Genomic DNA, 23,429 nt, shown 5'->3' with positions numbered 1-23,429 from the left:
GCTCTCCTATACGAGTCTATTGTGCAGCCAAAGTTGAGCATCTTTGCCCTAAAGAAATAGGATATTGAACAGGTAAGTTGTGATCATGGGGAGAGAGAAAAAAGGGTTTCAGAGTCTTGACAAGGTAGCATGTCACATAGATTTATATTTGAACAATCTTCCGGCAAAACCCAAGTTATAACTGTTTCTATGTTTGGTGGTTCGCTTTTAATGAATATATCCCAGTCTTATAAAGAAGATGAGTACACAGATGGGATATTTCCAAAAAGGTATTTCCCAGAAGGCAACTGGGAATTTATCCAAGACTCTTTCGATAACCCCAGAATGGTGATAAAACTTGGTTTTGCTTAGTTTTTAAAATAGACCTGATTATATGCAAATTTATTTTTTGGATAAAGAGATTTTATTAAATATACAAACAATTTATCTTTTTAGTTCATAGGAGTTTTCAGATAAAGAAATTGATATGTCAGCCAAATTTTGAAAAGGTACTGGGTGTTGAGACTCTGGGTTTGGAGGGTGAGGTGCACAGGTAACCTATATCCTGTCTTCTTAGGTGGGGAGGAGAGCAGCAGGGGCCAGGACTAGTCATGCCATCAACGCAATTAACTTAGTGTTTGGCTGCCTGGCCTGAGTGGCTTCTAATCTACACTGAAGGTAGAAAAGGTGTTTTCAGCAGGGGAATCTGGTGACACATGGAGATCCCGACTGAGAGCTGTTTCCTAATCCTGGCTCCACTGAGCCGTGGACATGACATGATTATATGAGCTATTTGCAGGGTTCCTACCAGTTCAGCATGAGGACTCAATGAGGTCGTATATACGAGGTCTGACAATTAAGACTGTGAACTTGTTGCAATGGTGTTGCTAAACTTTTTTGATGTCAGAGGGATTAGTCATTATGAATTTGTACCAATTGGACAAACACTTAACCAAGTTTACTATTTGGAAGTGCTGAAAAGTCTGTGTGAAAAAGTTAGACAACCTGAACTTTTCGCCAACAATTCATGGCTCTTGCATCACGACAATGCACCAGCTCCCACGGCACTGTCTGTGAGGGAGTTTTTGGCCAGTAAACAAATAACTGTATTGGAACACCCTTCCTGCTCACCTGATCTGGCCCCCAATGGCTTCTTTCTTTACCCAAAGATAAAGAAAATATTGAAAGGAAGACATTTTGATGACATTCAGAACATCAAGGGTAATACAATGATAGCTCTGATGGCCATTCCAGAAAAAGAGTTCCAAAATGGCTTTGAAGGGTGGACTAGGCACTGGCGTCGGTGCATAGCTTCCCAAAGGGAGTACTTCAAAGGTGACTATAGTGATATTCAGCAATGAGGTATGTAGCACTTTTTCTAGGATGAGTTTGCAATCTTAATTGTCTGACCTCCTATAACACCCCGGGTGAAAAGCAGAGTTAACTTTATTGCCAATTTCCACAGAAGAGGAACCAGGAGCTCAGAGAAGTCCCATGGCCAGCCCCAGTGACACAATTAGAAAGTATATAGATGAAACCCAAACTCCAGTGCCAGGCAGCTGCGTCCCCAGTGGTGTGGGCCCTGGGGTTCCATGTGGACTGAAGCCACCTCAGACAGATGTGCTGCAGCAAGTCTGACACATGCACTGTTTAATACTCTTGTTGTTTGGATACAGATATCGGAGTCATGGTAGCTTTCACCCTGAGGAGACCAGGTTGGTATGGGGGTTTCTGTGTTTCTCAACTTATCTTGGGGTGGCCCTGGGAGGAGATTCAGTAGATTCTAAATCTGACAACCCCATCCATTTCATGGAGAGGGAGGATTGCCATGCTGGAATCCTGGGCAAATGAGAAGGGGCGGGGGGGTGATGACAATTGCCCTGGAGACTTACCAGGTAAGTCTTCCTGATTTACTGGCTGATCCCAATCTATTGGCCTGACAACCTCTCGTTTGTAAAAATGGATCGTGAAAGCATGTACCTGGTGGTGTTTGGTGGAATCCTACGCGGTAATGTGTGTAAAATGGTGTTCCTGGCACATAGTGAATGTCAATACATGTGTAAAAATTTTAAGCTCACTCAGGGAAATATTGCAGGACGTTCCCTTGTCACCAACGTTGCAATCATTTGTAGCATGTTTCGCAATTTACAAGCATTGTTTCCTATTTTAACGTCACCTGTGAATTAGGTTGAAGAAATGTCCTTGTGTCCTATGTGACTGAAACATCCTCATCTGGGTTAAGTACCCAGCCCCAAATGCTAGTGCTAACAAATTGATTTAAACTGGCCCCTGAGCTGAGTCTTGTGTCACCCGTTTACTCTCTACTGCCCAACCTATAAGTGGCATGATGGCTCTGGCTGGTGAGTTTTGTATCCTCTCTACTGCAGATGTCCTGGGGCTGAGGAGGAGATACCAATTGTCATCAGGAAGGCTTTTCATGCTCAGAGTCAGGCTGGGAGTGCCCTTGATGACTGACTCAGGGTTTCGGGCAAACAACCTTGTGTGTTTGTGAAACAAACATCAACCCACCCCAGAGAGCTGAATTGGTTGTAAATCCTTCAGGCAATTCCTCTGCAGGGGATCTGAGCTATGCCTGAAGCAGGCTTTCTCAGCACTAGTTCTTCTCCAAAGCAATGAAAACTCTCTGAAAGGGACTCCAGGCATCAGACTCGTTTAAATTTTCTTAGTTGCCTCTAGGGGACGGCAGGGCCAAGAGCTCTTGGTTTCAGAGGGCCAGGGGTGCCCATCTGTAAGAGGTGAGACATCTCTCCCTCCTCTCCTGCCACGGCAGCCATGTCGGGCATGTCCCAGTGCCCTCAGTGCCTCAGTCCCCAGCTGCCCAGTGGGAGATTCAGAATGCTAAGGCCACTGGTGATGAGTCTATTCCTAAAGGAACCTCATGTCTCCATCTGGTAGATACTGTCATTTATTAGCAGCGACTTCCTATTTGCAGAAGGAAGACACTCAGCCTTTTCAAGTAGTCTGCAGAGCCCACTGGCCAGGTTCCCGGGAACGTCAGATTCTGCCTCTGAAATGAGCACAGCAGTGAGGCGTTGGTGTCCCTGTGGCAATTCAGAGTTTGGACAGTACTGGTCTTGGGCCCTCTGCTCGGTAACTCCCCGTTGAACGCAGGATAGCAAGAACTTATACTGGAAGTTTCCTTTAAGACGTTTCAGACAAAGGCAATCTCCCTTGTGCATGTTTTCCTGAGATTCCTGGGAGACTTGGAATGATGTTCTTATCACAGGATGATGGCAAATCAAAGAGGAAACTATGCTACCTCTGAAGAGGGTTTTTTTCTTTTTTTCTTTTGTAGCACTTTTTATACACTAGGCACTGCCCTGGGCACTTTGCTTACTTCGCCTCATTTTATTCTGACAACAGTCCTATAAAACAAACACTTTATTATTACCTCCCTTGTACTCATGGGGAAACTGAGGCTCAGAGAGGTATGGTGACTTGGCCAATCCATCCATGTCTGGGTGGTTCAAGAACCCATTTTTTTTTCCCTTGTACTGTATCTCAGGGTCTCAAAGTGTCCCTCAGGTTGCTCCCCTTGCCCTTTCTGATGTTTGTCCTCTCTATAGCATCCTTGATCTGTGGACCTCAGACCTTTTCCTTGTATACCTCTAGGGACAGGGAACTCACCCCTGTTTAGTGCAGTCCATTCCACGGTTCAGTCAGCATTAATATGGAGGGGTTCTTAATCGTTCATCTGGCTCAAAGCAGGACGTAAACAGAATAAACAGATGAATGAATGAGTGGAAATGTGTCTCCTAGTAGCTTCTGCTCATTGGTCTGATCCAATCCCCTAGAATAATAAGAAAAACGAACGTTTATTGAGCAACCAGTGTGTTCCAGGGACCATGCTAAATGCTTTACATTTGTTATCTCATTTTACCCATGAAGACCCTGAAGTGTAGAAAGGTTAAGTGACCTTTGCCAGGTTGCCAGTTTAGAATCCAGGCAAGTGTGGAGTCCCTGATTTTAGCCAGTGCCCTCCACCCCTGCATAAGTCATAACTATGTGAGCAAAATGGAACCCTTTGATGGCCCTACCACTTTTGTTGAATTGCTGTGGAACTGCAAACACTCATCGAGAGGGTTTCAGTCTTTGTTACTCTTTCTTCCCTCCTCTTCCAGTCTTTTCTTGTTCCTCCTCTTGTTTCCTCCACCGCTTCCCCACCAGACTTCCAGCCTGAAGGCTAGGACTCTCCTCCGCCCTGTGGTCTTCCATTTTTGCACAGAGCTAGCTGCTCTTCAGTCCTTTAACTCCAGAAGGGGATTCTCTTGGGACGGTGGTGAAATGTCGGGATACTCCTGTTGTCTGTTAGAGACAGCAGACTAGGGCCTTTTCCTGGGAAGAGAAGGAGGCCCCCAGATGGCTTCCCGCTCCAGGCCAATAATAACAATAATAACAGTAGCTGATATTTGGGTCACATACCACGTATCAGCTTAGCTGTGCCCTGTGGTGTGACCTCAGTAAGTCCCAGGGCTTCCTGACTTTAGAAATGGTCTGACAGCCTATTTCTGGATAGGTGTTCACGCTGCCCAGGGAAATCGGCAGGCTCAAGGCCAAGATGTGGTGTTAGAGCCTGGGCTCTGATATCACGCAGACCTGGGTTCCTGGTAGCTGGGACACTTAGGAGATGTGTGACCTTAGAAACATTACCTACCCTCTCTGGGCCTTGGCCACTCATCTGTAAGATGGATAGGAGGGGGTTGCTATATTGATGTCATGATTGAATGATGTCATTTGTTTTGCATGCTTGGCACAGGTGAGTGAGGAGAATTGGAGAAATGCCAGCTAGTGCTGTTGGTATTAGGATTATGCCTCATTTAAGTGCAATTGCAGGTGGACCTCATGATTTTTTTTCCCACACGAGTTTTGTTCAGGTGGGGTTTTCATGCTTTCTGCCTAAAGAGAGCTCTCTGGATCACTCGTTGGGTCGTCCTGACACTTGTCTTTTGATTCCCATCCTAAGTGGATGAGGAGGCTGCTTGGTTTCCCGAACTGTGTATGTGTGTGTGTGTGTGTGTGTGTGTGTGTTTTCCTAACATGTCTGAAGGACTCAAAATTACTATTACTGTGTTGTTTAATGTTTTCTTCTTTTTTTCAGAAAGGGGATGTTTGGGCTGAAGCTGAAGAAGAAGAAGAAGAAAGCAGAGAAGGGGTTAATCCTAGCCAACAAGGCTGCCGAAGGTGAGGCTTTTGGGTGGGGGGAGGAGCTGACCACTACCATGGGGCTCTGCGGTCAGTTGGCCTCACAGAGTGGACCCCTCCTTGGCTGAGGACGGGGTTCACTCTCCATAGGAGTGAGGTGGGACACGTGCTGCCTGCTGGGTCTTCCAGACCCTGCTGATTACAGGTGTGGCCCAAGGCCACCTGCCCAGAGTGGCTGGCCCATCTAGTCATTGGAACAAACAGAGGCGGGTGGACACCAGCTGGGCTGTGGAAGGGGAAGAAGCAGAGACTGGACTCGGGTTCCCATTTCTGTTCTGATTTGTCTGTGGCCCAAAATAAGTACTCCGTGGCTCTGAATCTCAATTTCTCCCTTTGTCAAATGGACATGACACGGGTTGCTGGGCTGACCTGACGTGCCATTGGAAGGATCAAGTGAGACGTTGACAGCAGTGAGCATAGCAGCTGCTGTGGGGGAGGCTTTGCATGTATTGTCTCATTTAACCCCTCCATCATCTTCTCAGAAGGTGTTGTCCTACTTTTATAAGTGAGGTCACAGAGATGCAGAGATAGTGAAGTGAGGGAAAGACCGGATGCCCGAAACTGCAGGGCCCAGTGAAAAATGAAAATGCAAAGCCGTTGTTAAGAAATTATAAAGACTTGCTAGAGGGTGATAAGAGAACATTAAGGCACGTGCGCCAAAGTCTTTTTCCTCACAGGAGCCCGTGTGGCTGCTCAGACCCTTGAAGCCTGACCTCCGTGGCAGGCACAGAGCCAGGGAGCAAACACATTGGGAGGTAAATCCAGGCTGTCTGACTTTCTGCCCTCAGCATGGGCGACTTCCTTTACCAAAAGAACAAAGCCCGAGTGTCAGTGTGAACCGTGCCCTCAAGGCCAGGCTGGTATCCAGGAGACATTTACGTGTGTTGAATCAAATGGGATCAGCTGCTTCCCATGGACGGGTCTGGCATGGTCCCCCAGAGATTTCTGCTGGGTGGCCCTGACAACAGCCAGTTCTAGGCTAGCTTTCTGGACATTTCTAACTCCAAATGGTGGAGTGTAGCTGATTTATTTTTATCCCTCCTGTCTCCATGTGGGGGGCTCCTTCCCCTTTCACTGCTGTCCACTGTAGGCGTCCTGTAGCCTTATGCCCCACTTAACTCCACTCCTTGCCCTCAGGTAAAACCTAATCTTACAATAGAAAACTGTGGAAACCCAATCATATTAAAGTGTTGACAATAAAAGTGTTGATTCAGAGTCATCTGGGATGCAGTGGGAGAGCATTACATTTTAAATGGGGACAACGCTTAAAGCTAAATAGAAGTACTTGTCTATTTAGTCAAATTGAAGGTATCAGGAAGTAGGTGGAAAAGGCTCGGGGTCTTTCCTGATGGCCTCAAAATTATGACACTGGGGACACACGCTTGAATAAGGCACAATCCTTTCCTTCAAGGACCTTATGAAAAATAATATCTATGACACATTTTATAAGCCCTGGCTGCTTTCTACTTGACAGACATCATTTGTTACTCTAAAATGCAGATTCCTTTGTCCCTGTCTTACAACAGAGGTTCAGAGAGGGTGAGTGGCTTGCCCACTGTCACACAGCTTGTAAGTGGAGAAGCTGGTTCCTGATCTTCAGTCTGTCTCACACCAGAGTCTGGGCTTTGCTACTGCATGGGTCGGCCTCCAGTTAGACGCTTGTACTCACAACACAGGGGAGGAAAGAACAAGCTGGCAGAGGTGCAGGGCAGCCAACCACAGGCATTTCAGAGGGGCTGGCTCCTGGGGCTCCTTCTAATTAGTCTTTAACCCACAAAGCAAACAGGGCTAAGGGAATCAAGCCCCTCCTAGAAAGTAAATAGCACCCATCCTGCTGGCCAGGGGCTGACAAAACAAAGTCCATAGAACTGAGTACATGGTCGGTCTTTCTTGGCCTGGCCTGAAAGTTAGGACTTTTCTGGGTGAAATGTGTCAAGATTCTCAAAGTCAGTGTATATTTTGAGGTATACTGGCTATGCCTTAATTTTCTAAAACTCCAGTTATCTTAACTCCTCCATTAATTTAGTTACCCAACAAATAGTTATTGGATACCTCCTGTGATTATCCATTCATTTATCTACTCAACAAATAGTAATAAAGTGTCTGCTGAGTGTTGGGTGCTGTGCTAGGTTCTGGATATGTAATGGTGAACACTGGATAGTCTCAAACGGGGCAGCTCTGTGCAGAACGCTTCTGTTTGCCCCTCCAGACCTATTCTGTACCCTTCTGCATCTGTTCTCTGTGCCAGGAGGCTGACTTCTATGGACACATGACCCAGGTTTCTTCCCCAATGGGGTGCCCCAGCAGGATGTCTGAGAGAAGGAGGAGAGTGAGGTCTGGATCTGTGGTTTGATGTGTCCTTCGATTGAAGGATGGCTGCTGCTCCTTGTAGGGACCTGATTTCTTCTAGTCTCTGGTAATGGCTCTTTCTCCTCATTTTGGGGGCCTCCAAATACTAACAGATTGGCTGCTGTGAGCCCCAGACAGCTGCACAATCCTTTGTGGTTTTCCTAAACCCACGCCTTTGTAAAAAAAAGAAAATGGTTCTGTTCTGGATGGTCCATCTGTTATCTGTTGGTGCCCTGATGAAGTAACTGCATTACAAGTTGAGAAAAGTGGCATAACGAAAATAGACAGCATGCGGAAATGGAGACTACCGGGGAATCTGTTTCAGCGCAGTCAGAGAGGGGTTCTCTGGGGAGGTACCACTTCAGCTGGAACTTCAAGGAAGTGAAGGAGCCCACCAGGAGGTGGGCAGGGAGAGCAGCTGAGGCAGAGGGAGGTGAAGACAGATTCCAAGCAGGAGAGAGCCTGTTAGGGTAGAAGAAACTGAAATAGGCCTGTATGACAAAAAAAAAAAAAAAACAGCGGCAGCAGGGACAGAGGGACAGGTGAGCCAGGAGGAGGAGATGGAAGCCAGGTAAAGCAGGACATCAAAGTCATGAGTGGACTAAGTATGGTGGAAAGCCAAGAAGAGATTTTAAGAAGAGAAGCAAGAGGATATGAGTTTTTTTTAGGAGGTCACTCTGGATGGTCCATGGTGAATGGAATGGACAGAACTCAATGAATGAATGAATGAATGAATGATGAATGAATGAATAAATGAAAGAAAACTATAGAAGAAGCTTTAGTTGACTGCCTTTCTACCTCCGGGCCTGACTCACCCTGGAGAATGTAATGTAGAGGGAGGGGCCCACATTTGTTACTTCTTCCATCCTTGGCGTCTAACCTAGCAGTTTCTGGCATATGGAAGGTACCTAAGAGTGTTCACTGGAAACTTGAATCTATACCATTTGGTCCTCATCCTCGAGGTTTTTTAGTCAAGTAGGGGAAAGGCTTAATTTTATCTGGGTGCTTCAAGGAGCGCAATCAGGTCCTGGCATTCCTTCTGATGTCTCCGCAGGCTGTCTTTGTTTTTGTTTCCAGAGTGAGAGAATAGTCAAAGGTGACTGCATGCATTCAGTCATCCTTTCTCTACCGAACACCTACCAAGGCCTGTGTCCACCAGCTCCTGTGACACTCTTGGATGCAGTATGCCATCTGTCTTCTGACTCGGCCCTGTTTTGCTTGGTGGCTGATTAAAATCAGAGAACAAAAATACATTAAAGCTAGAAGGTGTTTAGAGATTATTAAGTTGACAAGTTTACCAGTTGGGTCCCCTGGAGCTTGGAGTTCTAAGAAATGGCTTCAGGGTTGCCTGAAGAGGGTGGTGCCAATGCCCTATGGGAGGTTCCCTGCCTGGAATTCTACCCTATGGCATGTGGAACAGCGTGGTATAAATGGACTTGTGTTATATAAACTTAGCGTGACATTACATTTATGACAGGGTTATGTTGCTTTTAAAAGCTTTAAAACCAATTTTTCTTTTTTTGGTCCAGTGCTTTCATTTGATAAACAAGGGAGAAAAATGCCAAGGTATTCTGAGTAACTGGTGACTTGGAATCCACACAACTGAACACCCATCGTGTACCAGGCAGGCACTGTGCTAGGGGCTATCCACGTTTTGTTTGCTTTTCCTATCAGCCCTATGGGGTAGATAACACTAGCCTTGCCTTGCTTTCTAGATGACGTAACCAGGGCTGAAAGAAGCTAAGTAACTTGCCCCAAATCTTAGATCAAGAAAGCGGCAGAGCTGGGATTCAAACACAGACGTTTTGGATTCAGGTCTTTGAATGACACCATGTAGTCTATTGTATAGGAGAGTGTTCCATCCACTCTTTAGGTTTTACCAAAAACCTGGTTAAGAAGTGGTTCTCGGGATTTGCTACATAACAGAATCACCCGGGGAATTTAAAAAATCTTTACATCCAGGCAACATTCCAGATAGATTAAATCAGAATCCTTCCAGTGGGGAAGGAGGAGGTGAAAGGAATATGTTTGGTAGCTATTCATGGAAATTTTCTAAATAATTGTGTATCAGTTTCCTATGGCTGCTGTAACAATCGTGTTTTCCTGAAAATAAGACCTAGCTGGACAATCAGCCCTAATGCATCTTTTGGAACAAAAATTAATATAAGACCCAATATTTATTGTATTATATTATATTATATTATTATATTATATTATATTGATGTTATACCTAGTATTACATTACATTACATGACATTATATTATATATTATATTATATTATATTATATTATATTATATTATATTATACCCGGTCTTATATAAAAGTAAAATAAGACTGGGTCTTATATTAATTTTTGATCCGAAAGACACATTAGAGCTGATTGTCCGGCTAGGTCTTATTTTCGGGGAAACACGGAAGTACCACAGACTGGGTGGCTTAAAACAACCCACATTTATTCTCTCACAGTAACAGAGCCCAGAAGTCCCACCATCAGTATCCCTAGGCTGATATTAAGATATTGGCAGGGCCCCGGTCTTTCAGGGGAATCTGTTTCTTGCTTCTCCTAGCCTCTGGTGGCTGCAGCATTCCTTGGTTTGTGACAGCATCTGTCGTGCGGGGTATCAGGGTGGGGGGGGGGTCTCTGCTCCCGCTCCCCACATAAGAACTCAGGATATAATGAAGCCAAAAAGGAACACCCACGGAGCCATAAGTAGGGGAGTCATATCACTATATTCTCCCTGGCTGCTGGGTTGGAGACACAGGAAGCAGGAGCCACACTGTCTGCAATCCGCCGTCCTAACTGCGATCTGTGCTTGCCAACAACCATCTTCTTGCTAGCCCCCATTTTTCTGTTAGCGTAGCCATAGCAGTTATATTAGTGCCCAATGGCTCACTGGTTACAGCTGATGGCAAACTAGCTACAGCTGATGGCCAGCCAATCACAATTGACGGCCATTTACTACCTGAGCCAACACTTCTATGTGAGGCCGAGAGCCTGGAAACTGTACTCCTGGCTCTGTCCCCACAGCATCTGTCCAATCTCTGCCTCATGGCCCACGTTGTATTCTTCTTTCCTCCCTCTTTCTCACCCTTCTGAGGGAAAAGGTGACTGCAGTTAGGACCCCACTTTACAATCCAAGATAATCTCCTCACCTCAACGCTTAATTTTATCACATCTGCAAAGACCTTTTTCCAAATAAGGTCACATTTACAGGTTCCAGGGACTAAGACCCTATATCTTTGGGGAACATTATTTAACCTGCCTCACCGGGCTACTTGAAATTGGCCCTCAGACACAGGAATGGCTTTACCTGTGACCTTGCTCTTAGAAACCCCAGACCTATTAAATCGGAATCTATTTTAACAGCTTCCCAGGTGATTCTTATGGACTTTAAATGTTGCTAATGAGGTTCAGGAGGAATAAATTACTTGTCTAAAGTCCCATTGTGGCAAGGTTATGACTTGAAAGCATGCCTTTAAATTCACAAACAAGTTTTCTTTCTACAATATATGCACATCAATATGCTCTTCTTTGGAAACAGAATATGCTTATTTTTAAAAAGTAAGATATGTGTCTGGTTTTTCTGCCAATCACATGTTAAATTTGACACTGGCGAGGACTGGCACAGTGCTGGATACAGACTGGGGGCTCAGATTGCTACTGTGTGTCCTATTGAAGAGGGTTTTCTTTCTTTTATCTTCTCTAGATGGTCAAGGTGACGCAGAAGCACCACAGGAGGGGACTTCTCACCAGGAAGGACCAGGAGGAGATTTGGTTTATGATGATGCTTCTATCACTCCTGTCCCCTCAGCTCCTCCAAAGAGAAGGTACAATGCAGATGCAGAGAGTGAGCACACATTTGCTGAGCACCTCTCATGCCAGGTACCCCCACAGGCTCTGGGAGAACAGAGAATAGCACCCAGTCACGTCTACGAAGAAGGCAGGAAGACTGAGTGCTATGTCCTCATGTCCAGCTTTCTCTACGGCAGTGCTAGACTCTTGAAACTGGTCAGCCTTCAGCAGGCCAGGGTCCTGGCTCTACCAGCTTTTAGCCTTAAATACCCTGAGTTGAGGTGCTCATGTCCCTCAGAGTTCAGGAATGACGGCAGCAACAGGAGAGAGATTCGAGAGCTGTCCTTTGCCTACTCTTTAATTCATCAAACTGCTAGACGTCTTAGCTTTATATTTGTCCCGAATGAAAAGGTGGTTCTTATACTACCCAACAAAAAGTCAGAACAAACTGGACTTCTGCATGCGATTTGTGGTATCAGTTAGCTATTGACATGTAACAAATAACCCCCAAATTCCGTGGCTTAATATCATATTCATTATTGCTCATGAGTCTATAGGTTAGTTGGGTACTTTTACTGATTCCAAATAGTCCGAGATACATCACTCATGTGTCCGTGGTCATTTGGCAGTCCTGCTGATTTCAGTCTGAGGGTTAGCTGGGGGTGCAATAGTGTAGGATTGCTTCAGCTGGTACCACTGGGCTCTCCTCCATATGGTCTCAGGTCCTCCACTTTCCGGTGAGGAAATTAAGGCTAGCATCACAAAATTGGGGAGAAGAAATTTTCTAATTCCAATCAGTCCAACTCCAAAGCCTTGATATTTCTGCTAGTTTCCTCTGTTCTCTACTGGATTCTATTATTGTCAGCAGAAATGGAATGAGGCCAGAGGCATTGTTAGAAGGCAAGAGAATAAAATTCAGTCGGAACTCAAGCGCAGCTCATTTCCTACCCGTTGCTGCTTCTATGGTTACAAGGATTTTTCGACTCTTTCTACTATTATCCAACCTCTAAATTCCAGGTGTTGCACATCTGTTTTCAATTATTTATGACTGTCCAGATGAATGAAATCTTCTGGAATGTGAAAGCTCGCCGAAATGGCATCTTGGTTGTTCCTAATGTTCTCTTTTACCAATTCTCTCAGAAGAAATCACGACACTCAGAATGGTTATAGCTCCCCAAAATGGCAAAGTGGTCCCGTGGGAAGGGTCAGACTGGAGGCAAGGGAAGTCCTCTTCACGTTCAGTTCTGCCACTGACTTGCTGAAAAATCTCAGTTTCTCATTCTATAAAACCTAAATAACACTGATCATCACACTCACAAGGAGAGTACAAATTTATCCTTGTAGACCCTGGGTTAAACCTTTACATGCATTATATTATTGAATTGTAGCAATCACCTCATGTGGGAAGTGCTGTTATTAGCTCCGTTTTTAGGATGGGGAAACTGAGTCATAGAGAGTTTAAGTCCTTGGTCCATTTATACTTACCTCTCCCAGAGATATAAAGAGACCATGAAATAGGATAGAAATAAAAGCACTTAGAAATACCTGGGAAAATATTACCATGGCTTCTGGAACTAATGTACGTTCTTACTTGATGAAATAAATGCATTGAACGTTCTTTTCATAGATCGAAACTGTTGACGAAGATCCACGACGGGGAGGTCAGATCCCAAAATTATCAAGTAAGTGATGGACTCTTCCTACCCAGCCTCCCCTGCTGCTTGTGTGAAGGAACGGCCAGGGACAGCATGTGTCTGCCCTGCTTTGTGTTGTAGATTGCCATAACCATCACCGAGGCCCGCCAGCTGGTGGGGGAGAACATCGACCCAATTGTGATCATTGAAGTCGGGGATGAGAAGAGGCAAACCACAGTGAAGGAGGGAACCAACAGCCCATTTTACAACGAAGTAAGTCATGGAAGTCACCTCCATTCTCTCCACCAACACTCTCTTCTTCACTGCCGCTCTGTTGTATTCTTCAGCCGAATAGAAAACCGGTGCCCTTCACTCATCTTAAATGACTGCTTCCCATCACTCATCTCTCTGAGCCTCCTTACAAACAGCCCTATACATGTTAACAAAAAGATAATGGAAAGGAGAGGTAAGGAAGTCCTCCTAATTTTAAATACATTCCTATATTTTTAGTAAGACCCGTTTTCTTATTTCTTATAAGCTCATCTTCAGCCATGATAAGCTCTGGGTTGATAGTCAAAAAACGTGTTGCATCTCGGTTAGTGAGAAGATATACATTCTTCCGCATGGCAGAAACATTGGGAATGGAATTAATTAATACTTTTGGAACAGGCATGCTGCGTTGGGAAGTTAAAAAAGTCGGACTTTTTAAAGCAGCGTAAAAATTGTAAAGGAAAACATTAAAGAGAGACCTGAAGCTTCTAAATATTAAACACACCAAATTCTCTTTCTAAAATAAAAAGACTACACAGTAAAACAATGGTAAAAGATGCAAAGAGTATAAAATGATATGTGGTGAAAAATATGTGCCCTACTGATCTTTGATCCCTAATCTCTTAGTTCCCCTCCCTAGAGCCAGCCATTCTCACCAAGTGTTTTTAAATCCTTCCAGAGATATTCCAGGCACGTACAAGACTACAAATAAATATTGCAACCAAATGATAGCATCTATCAACACTGTCCTGCTCTTTTCAACACAACCTTGCTCTTTTCACAAACCAATGTGTTTTGGAGATTAGTCTATATCAGGACATACAGTTCAATCTCATTTTCGCTCGTTGCTGTAGCATTTCCCATTGCAGCGACACACTGTAATTTACTAAACCAATCAATTTCTCATTGAAGGATATTAAAATTATTTCCAGTCTTTGGCTACTTCTTAAATAATATTTATGTGGCATAACTAGAGCAAAGAGTATATGCATTTAAAAATTTAATATCACCCAACTGCCCCCCAAAGAGGTAACAATTCATACTCTAACGGTATGCAAGAGTGCTTGTTCTCTCTTATATACTTCGCCACCAGGAGTTATCAAAAAAATGCAGTAAACTCTTAATTATTTTCCTAATGAGAATGGTAATTGAAAAGGAAGGCTGGGAGAGCATGGATAATGAAACCAGTGGAAAACACACAAATCCCATTTCAGCCGTTAACGCCTTTCCTCTTTATCACTCTTGTCTTTGAGCCTTTTACCATGAGTTAAAATGGCAGTTGTTTCCTTCCTGTTCCACTCCCCACCTCCATAACACCTTTTGGCATGGTGTGATATGAAATAATGTGCATGAAAATGCTTTAGTGCAAAGCTCTACAAATTTAGTATAATTAGTATTTGCTTTATGCATAACAATCCTGGAACTAAATGACATTAAATTCTACCCAGCTGTAATCAGTAACACAGATTGAAGTAAAAACCTTTGTTACAATTGAATTAAAAACCTTTGTTACAGCCTTTGACTTTAATTTTCAAGTCCAAAGTTCATCAAATATTGCAGGAACTGGTTAGTAGGGGCTTGGGAATATTTCCCAGCTAGAAAAATGTGTGTGAGCTCAGAGGTCTAGGGAACCTGTGTCAGGCAACTGAGTCTGAAATGTGAAACTCAGCAGAAGGCAATAAACATTAAAACTAATTTATTGGTCCAGAGGAACCCACGGCATCTCATATATCAGAGAGTGAACATTTTCATGTAAGTAATTTCACACATAAAAGAAATTCTGTGCACCAAACTCTTTAAAAGTTTGAACATATATGTGAAAAACTTCCTGAAATGTTATACGTTTTTCCGTTTTCTTAAACAGAATACCCTGGATATACTCTAATGTTTCATTGCTACCTAAGGACTGCCATTCTGAAGGTCTTATTATAATATATGATGACGTCTTTCAGTTGCCACATTTTGGTTTTTCTGTTTAGCCCATTCAAAACAGGCTCACAGCAGTCACTTCACCCTTTGCTCTTGCTGCCATGTGCAGCTCCATCCTGCAGCCCAAAAACAACATAAATGATGTACAGAACAACTTTCTAGTTCCATCTCCCCCAATCCCTATCAGTCCCCAAAACACGCAACCCACAGCAAAACTCCATTCCAGTTTTCTGCACCTTAGGATCATATGTACAAGCTCACATGTGGGAGGTACTTCATAAAGTCCACATGATGAAACATCTAGTACCTGAGCCCCTTGAGCAATATCTTCAGGAGAACTCAGCTTTGGTCCCAGGCCCCGCAATAACTAGCTATGACTCTAGGCATGTCTCTTAAATTCTTTGGTTTTCAGTCTTCTTAGCTGTAGAATAGGAACACCAGTCTGGATAAACTTCTTCAACTCTAAAATGCAATCACTTTCTTAAAATCAGAAATCTCCTTTGTCCATAATTTCTTTTCATTCTCTCACTGGTGCATGTCAGCAATTTCACAGGGATGTTTGAAACTGAAAACTCCTGAGAAAATCAAGTTTACATCAGCTCACTACAAATTAAAACCACACGGAGATACTATTTTCACCCATCATTGTATATAGGCAAAATTAAATTAAATTAAATTAAATTAAATTAAATTAAAGATTTGACGGTATCAAGGATTGGCAAAGGTGTGGAGAAATGACTATTTTTCATATGCTGTCATTCCTCCATCCTGTGGGTATGGAAAATGCTTAGCTCACTTGGAAAGAAATCTCATGTTATCTACTAAAAATTTACATGCACAGAAACCATGACCCAACAATTCCACTTCTCATGTCTATTTTGGAAGAAAACTCACATGGATCCTGGGCAAAGATGCTGTTGGTAACCTTTTTTTGCTATTTTTTGTATTTGAAAAAAACAAAAAACTTAAAACGACTTAATGACCTTCAATAAGGGATGGCCAGTCGATTGATGATATAAATATTCATGCCCTTAAGGACCATGCCGCAATCAGTTAGACCAATACAAATTTAAATCTACTCCAGGAACAGGGTTCTCCAATGCAAGCCTGGGATTCACAGTCAGAATGAACTTTATGTTTTACAGCACTTTGTCTTCGACTTCACTGGGCCCCAAGTTCATCTGTTTGACAAGATCATCAAATTCTCAGTAAGTATATCATTGCTGGTGGGAGTGGGGGCAGGTGGGAGAGATTCTAGGCATCGGGAACTCTCTAGGACAGCTCAGCCGGCTTAGGGCAGAATAGGATTCAGGAGTGTGAGTGTGAGCTGGTGAGTTTGAAACCAACAGGCTAGGGCTTGAAATAATCAAGGTAGAGGAGTTTGGGAATGAAAACCTTCTCAAGAAAATCTTTGCTTGTTGGAAGCAAGTTGTAATCTTCTATCAAGCCGTCATGAATTGAATTGTGTAGCTTGCTAATGTGGGAGTGTGAAAAATCTGCTTCAAATGACGTCTTCATGGATTGGCATTTTTGAGCTGGTTTCTTTCTATGATGTGAGTGTTTCCCTCTTGGAGTGATAGCCACACTAATGATAATTAATCACACCAGTAAGAGTCCACATGAGAAGACAAATGGGGTCATCACCATCTTCACAAGGAAAGGACAGAGGCCAGTGGATGACAGGCTGCATAGAACGCACCAGTTTGAAAGACCACTACTTCTCCCATGGAGTGGGTAACAAGGGGGTTGTCGTGCGGGGCGGCCTGCGGGACCTCTGCTCCCGCTCCCCACATAAGAACGCAGGATACGGTGAGGCCAAACAGGAACACCCACGGAGCCATAGATAGGGGAGTCAAACCAATATATTCTCACTGGCGGCTGGGCTGGAGACACAGGAAGCAGGATCTACATAATCTGCAACCCACCGTCCTAACAGCAGTCCGCGCTTGCCAGCCACCATCTTCGCGCTAGCCCCCATTCTTCCTGCTAGCGTAGCCACAGCAGTTATATTAGTGGCCAATGGCTCACTGGTTACAGCTGACGGCCAACTAACCACAGCTGATGGCCATCTGATCACAGTTGATGGCCATTACTACCTGAGCCAGCACCTTTCCACGTGAGGCCGAGAGCCTGGAAACTGCTCTCTGGGGCTCTGTCCTCACAGGGGTGCATGCCTGAAAGTGGCGGGGTGGGGTGGAGGGTGGAAGGGTAAGTGCTGTCTTCCAATGGTTCTCAAAGGACTTTATGTGCCAACATAAGAGGTGTGGAGAATGAGGAAATGTTTTCTTAACAGTGACACCAATTTTAATGAGAGCTGTGAAGAGAATAAAACTTGATTTGGAGACTTCCTTGCCTGCCTTTACCATCCACTCATCTCTATTTTAATATTTTGTTCATATACATAGTAATACATATAACATTATACAGACGTCCCGCATGAGGCTTAGGCAATAATGAAAGTAGGATATTGACTTTCCAAGGGGCACTTGAAGAATGTGACTCTTGAAGAATGAAAAGTCATCACAAGCCAAACATCCTTCATGTGTGAATTTCAGGCATGTCGACAAGTGGCGCAGAAGATATTTCAGGACCGGGAGGATTGCCCAGGACTTTGTTATATTGCATAGCTCAGGAAACGACCTGTTTGTGAGATCGGTGGTATAGCAGGCTCCTAAAAGACTGTCTAGATTGCAGATAACAGTTAATGGCTAGACTTTTATACTGCATTGTGGACAAGGATAATGATTCTCTGTGGGCAAGTGGATTTGTAGACAGAGGATCAAAGCTGGTATTACCTGTTTCTGTTCCTCTAACTTGGAAGAAGAGAATACTTTGTTCTCCCCAAATGACCCTTAGGAACAGAGGCCAAAGAGTTTAAAAGGGGAAATTCCCCTTGAGAGGGAAGTGTTGAATGCGAGTTTCCTGCCAGTCCCTGAACTACAAGTCAGCACACCCAGAATAAATTCAACATGTTTGAAGAAGGGGGGGAGTGCTGTAAGCAGCTGCTCTAGGGACAGCCCGGCTGTGACAGACTCTCGTGGTGCCAAAGACCGTCTCCCCTTGACAATGGCCCCAGGCACGCAGGGTCCCCAACCCTCTGTGTGTGAGATGCCCCAGAGTTCTGGTGTTCTAATGCTTGATCATGCCAGGGTTTTCTGGCATTCACACGGGGTGGATGATTTGAGAGGCCTCTTGTGTTATTTAAAGATCGGTTCGGGGCTCTGGCCTCCCAGGGACCCAGATGCCTTTGACCTAAGAAGAGTGGAGTCAAGCTTGTGTTCTTGCTTGGACCTTGGGGAAGCCACATCAGCAGCTGTGAGCTTTGTGTGCATGGACTTAAGCAACTCTTCTATTCAAGCCAAGCTGTCCTTGCTTTCCCCCGTTCTCTAACACCCTTGCAAGGGTTGGGCAAGGGAGAAAACATGGAAAGAGAGATGGGAAGGGCTGTCGTGTCTTCTTTCTTGAAGTCAATTCAATTTATTATTTCTTATTGCGTCTACCAAAAGGAGCTGTTAAGAAGCTACAAAATTCTCCCATTCATCCACCATTCAACCAGACCTTCGTTCATTAATTCACTCAATGTTTGTTGAATACCTATTACGAACAAGGACATGTGGTGGGTAGAAGAGAGTAGGAAGCTATCCTTGATTCAAGGGACTCATAAGATATTATAATTAGAAGAAAATTTAGAGGTGATCTAGTTTAACTTGCAGTTGGTGCAAGAATCTTTCTCCACCACCTCTCTGACATAGGGTTCTTGGGCATTACTTGATTATATCCAGGGATGGGGAGGTCACCATTTCTAGGAAAGCCCATTCTATTTCTGGGAAGCTCTGTTATAAAAATTGTCCTTATGGTGAACTGAAATCTCTCTTCCTGTGTAACTTGGAAACCACATGGAGAACCTACTCCCTCTTTTAGGTGGCAATGTCTCCAAGGTTTGAAGACTCTTAAGTCACCATTACCCTTCCCCCATATCTCCAGTTTTTTCTTTTCTGGATTAAAGGTTAAAGTTTAAGTTCTTTCTGATTCTTCAGCAGTTTCTCATACAATGTTGTTTCGGGACCCAGGCCCAGTTCTGCCACCTTCCTTTAAAACTTCCTTATTGTGAAAGCATCAGCGTTAAAATGTGCTGCTGTAACCAACCAGGCACTCTGCTGGCTTCTGACTAGACAAAATATTGAGGATGACTATCTCCCCTGTTCTGACTATTGTATGTGTTCAAAACTTCCCAAGGCAGTATGTGACGAGTTCTCTGAGAACATGTTGTGGGGGTTTAAGGGAGACAGGGAACACTTTAAGCTGTGGGGCATCAAAGAGGGCTGCTTGGAGGAAGTGACATTTGCTATAAGCACTGACGGATAGGTGTTGGACAGTGGGCTGCACAGAAGTTCATTTTGATTTAAAAAACAAAACAAAACAAAAAAACCCTTTCAGACAGGCTGTTAGGCGTCCTTCAATAGACAATGAGCTGAAAACCTGCTGTGAAAAAGAGGTTCTTCTGGATGTCCTTTACAGCTTGCTTTGGGGTTTGGTGAACAAATGTCACTGTGCTCCAGACAAGGGTCAAGGCCTAGAATCCTCTTTGAGGTGTCAGGATCTTACTTCACAGATTTACGATCAAAGAGAAATTTCGTGCTGCTAGACTCACTCCTCCATCTCTCCTCAGGTCTTTCATCACAAGCTGATAGGAAGCATACTGATTGGCTCCTTCAGAGTGGACCTGGGCACAGTGTACAACCAACCTGGTAAGAAAGCATCTTCTCCCAATATCTCTCTTATTCTTCTCCAGTTTACCCCACCTGGAGATCAACTCATTTATTCATTCATCCATTTAACCATTCATTCAATAGCACTGAGCACCAATTATAGAAAGTTGAACAAGACATGGCTCTTTTGCTCAAAGTGTACAATCTAATGGTAATATTATCTTATATGTCCATACTTCTGAGCAAATTTTTTTATTATTATTGTTCTCACAAATTCTGTCTAATTTAATGCTGTGAGATACAAGCAGGAAAGGCAGGAGAGTATAGAAGTTAAGAATATGGAAGCTGGGGGCCGGCCTGGTGGCTCAGGTGGTTGGAGCGCTGTGCTCCTAATGCCGAAGTCGTATTTTTAATTCCCATATGGGCCAGTGAGTTGTGCCCTCTGCAGCTAAGATTGTGAACAATGGCTCTCGTTGCTGTGGGCTACTATGTGCTGCCATGAGCAGCTGTGTGCCGCTGGCAGCCTCAGCTGGGAGGGTGGGGGGGAGTGCAAGGCTCATAACACCAGCATGTGCCAGGGAGCTGTGTCTACACAATTAGACTGAGAAGCACTGGCTTGAACCGGAATGTGGATGGGGGGGAGGCAGAAGAAGGGGAGAGGAAAAAATATGGACTCTGAATCCAGATTACCTGGGTTCAAATTCCACTCTGCTCTTTCCTCATTGCATAAACTTTGGCAAACGAGCTGACTTCTCCATGCCTCAGTTTCCATGTTTAAAAATGGGGATAAAATACTACCCCCTTCATAGGGTCGTTGAAAGATTAAGTTAATAAATATACATAAGGTGTTTAGCATGGAACCCAGCGCAGAATAATGACTGCAGCATGCCATATATGGGTTTGCTATAATAAGAATTATTATCTCTGATTTATAAGAAAATGAAACTTAGAGTAGCTAGGTAACTTTCCAAGGTCAAGAGCTAATAAGTAACAGAGCCAACAACAAAGATCTTCTCAAGAAAGACCCCTCCTCTTAAGCTGTGATTGCAGCTCATGTGACTGGTGGGGGACAGTCAGTGAGCACGAGTGAGTGCAGTGGGCTGGGTTTAATACATTAAGGGGTAATGGAAGCTGTCAGTGCTGGGAGGGCTCATGATCCGTATGGAAAAAGTAGCATCTGCTTAGCTCCTTGACCACTTGCTGTCATGTAGAAATGTGTACTCTGTATTGCCAGATTTAACAATTTGTTTTTTAGAAAAGATAAGGCAATAGTCTAGATGTTGTAAGAGATTTTGAAGTTTAGACTTACAGTGGAGGCCAAACAAAAAGATTCATGAAGCCATATTCATAGCCTGTGAAACAATGTGTGACTCTATACTCCATTGATGTCCTAATATGCCGCCAAAGCTAGAATCCTGTCGAGGCAAGTCCACGAGGGTGAGGGCTTCCCACATACCTGTGGCTGGCTGGAGACAAACATGGAGAAGAGGGTGGGAAGCAAAGAATAGGAGGGGAGGGAGGAAAGGGAGGCAGCTACCCCCTTAGTAGAGTGTCGGAGGCCTTGGGTGTGCGAGAGAATTGGGTGGAGCTGCTGGGTCCATCTGTGCAGGATATGAGAGCTATCATATCCGGATGTTTTTTACAGGTCATCAATTCGTTGACAAGTGGGCCCTGCTCACAGACCCTGGCGACATCAGGACTGGCACGAAGGGGTACCTGAAGTGTGATATCAGCGTGACTGGGAAAGGCGATGTCTTAAAGACCAACCCCAAAATCTCTGATGCTGAGGAACAAATAGAAAAGTGAGATAGGTCCATTCAGGGCCATGCAATGGAAAATGCTATGTCCCATGTCGCTTTTCCTCCTTCCCTTTCCTTATGGGTCCATGAGAACAAATGGCCAAGTTCATTGCTTGTCCACCTGGGATTCTGCATCAAGATGTGTCTTATCAAAGGTGTGACTATCCTTTGGGAGGTCAGTTTCTAGAATAAGAAAAAGCTGTCTTCCTATAATAACCCATAATAGACAAGCTATTGCTGAGGTCATCTGATTTATTTGAATTTAGTTGATTTTTCTTTGGATGATAATTTCAACGACTGATTTGTTACATGGGAAGACTTAATGCACCTCTTTTAAGGTGCAGAGTGGGAGACAGTGTTTATTCTCTAATTCCAGGACCTGAACGAGTTTGCAGTCATTCTTATCGTACCCTTAGCTGTCATTTACACCAGGAAGAAAACTCATTTTAAGAACGAATTCTAATCTTTTCAGATTTATCTTATATATCAGGATCCTTCTTTCTGCTTCCAAATTGCTTCTGGTTTTTCTCTCTCTTCTTTCAAGTCAGGGCGTTGTTTTTATTTTTTGTTTTTGTCCCCCTCTAAGGAACCTTTTGATCCCTCAGGGGTTTCCATCAGAGAGACCCTGGGCCAGATTCTACGTGAGACTCTACAAAGCGGAAGGGTTGCCCAAAATGAACTCCAGCATCATGGCAAATGTCACCAAAGCGTTTGTGGGTGACAGTAAGGACCTCGTGGATCCCTTCGTGGAGGTCTCCTTCGCCGGACAGATGGTGAGGAACCATTGTCACCAACAATGGCAGACCTGAGCCAGACCCTGCTCTTTCCCCAACATATTTCTAGTTAAATGAAAATAAGTTAAAATCAAAATTAGGAAGTGCCTTGAGAGAGAAAGCTTGCCACAAAGAGGCACTGCGGCACCTGGCAGGGAAAAAGGGGAGGGCTAGCCACTCACTACCCCCAGGCAATCAGAGAGAAGCCACTGGGGATCACAGGCAGACAGGCCTCCTTCCTCATCTCTGGCTATTTCTCAGAGCTGTTTCCCTGTAAAGTTACCACCCCTCTCCTAGGTAGTCCTTATCCTGTGGAAGCCTACACATTCCTGTTCCTGCTCACGAACCATTGGACGTACCAGGGCTTGGGCACATGGTCGGAGCTTAACCCTGGGTGGCCAGACTTTGAAGCTTCACCTGACACACATGTTGTCTCTACCCTTAAAATATAGGTATACCCTGTCCCCTCCACCTGGCTGGGTGAACCCTGGAGTATTTTTGGGCTGGACCACGTTGGCGGTCAGATTAGGACATCACCTCCATTTTACGACAAGGAAACTGAGGTCCAGACTGGGGAAGTGATTTGCACGAGGTCTTACTTTTACAAAACATGAACTCTGGGCCGAACTCTATCTGCTGCATTCCTGGAGATGCATGGAACAACTGTTCATTGTATAGCTGTTAGTTTCACCCCAACCCCAGTATGACGATGAGAATTTCCCGAGACAGGACGATGACTTATTCACCTTTGTCCCCGATGCCTGGCGTGGTGTCTGGCGCAGAGTAGGCCATCAGTGATACTCAGTGGGTGTCACTGATTCTCACAAGTGTGAGGAGGAAGCAGGTTCATGATTTTTAGCAACGAACTTTGTATTTCCAGCTTGTTTGAAGATTTTTCTTGGGTCCAGTCAAGGGCCCCTTTCATTTCCTTCCGTGATTCCCATCCTCCTGGCTTTGTTTTTAGGGGCG

At 44.3% G+C, this 23,429-nt stretch overlaps 1 protein-coding gene across 1 annotated transcript in view; it reads left to right on the top strand.

The window, feature by feature from the left end:
• Positions 1-5,105: 5,105 nt before the first annotated feature.
• Positions 5,106-23,429, top strand: part of FER1L6 (fer-1 like family member 6) — a gene marked incomplete at its 5' end in the record, with an annotated part of 103,320 nt that continues 84,996 nt past the window's right edge. The window contains 9 exons of the mRNA XM_081070895.1: positions 5,106-5,181; positions 11,261-11,381; positions 12,974-13,028; positions 13,122-13,253; positions 16,325-16,387; positions 19,849-19,927; positions 21,534-21,690; positions 22,274-22,460; positions 22,913-22,979. Coding sequence (XP_080927021.1) covers positions 5,106-5,181; positions 11,261-11,381; positions 12,974-13,028; positions 13,122-13,253; positions 16,325-16,387; positions 19,849-19,927; positions 21,534-21,690; positions 22,274-22,460; positions 22,913-22,979 — 937 coding nt within the window. The remainder of the gene's footprint in view (positions 5,182-11,260; positions 11,382-12,973; positions 13,029-13,121; positions 13,254-16,324; positions 16,388-19,848; positions 19,928-21,533; positions 21,691-22,273; positions 22,461-22,912; positions 22,980-23,429) is intronic.

Source organism: Rhinolophus hipposideros (assembly GCF_964194185.1).
Source record: "Rhinolophus hipposideros genome assembly, chromosome: 13".
NCBI classification, from domain to species: Eukaryota; Metazoa; Chordata; class Mammalia; order Chiroptera; family Rhinolophidae; genus Rhinolophus; species Rhinolophus hipposideros.
This window is presented reverse-complemented; position numbering and strand designations above follow the sequence as displayed.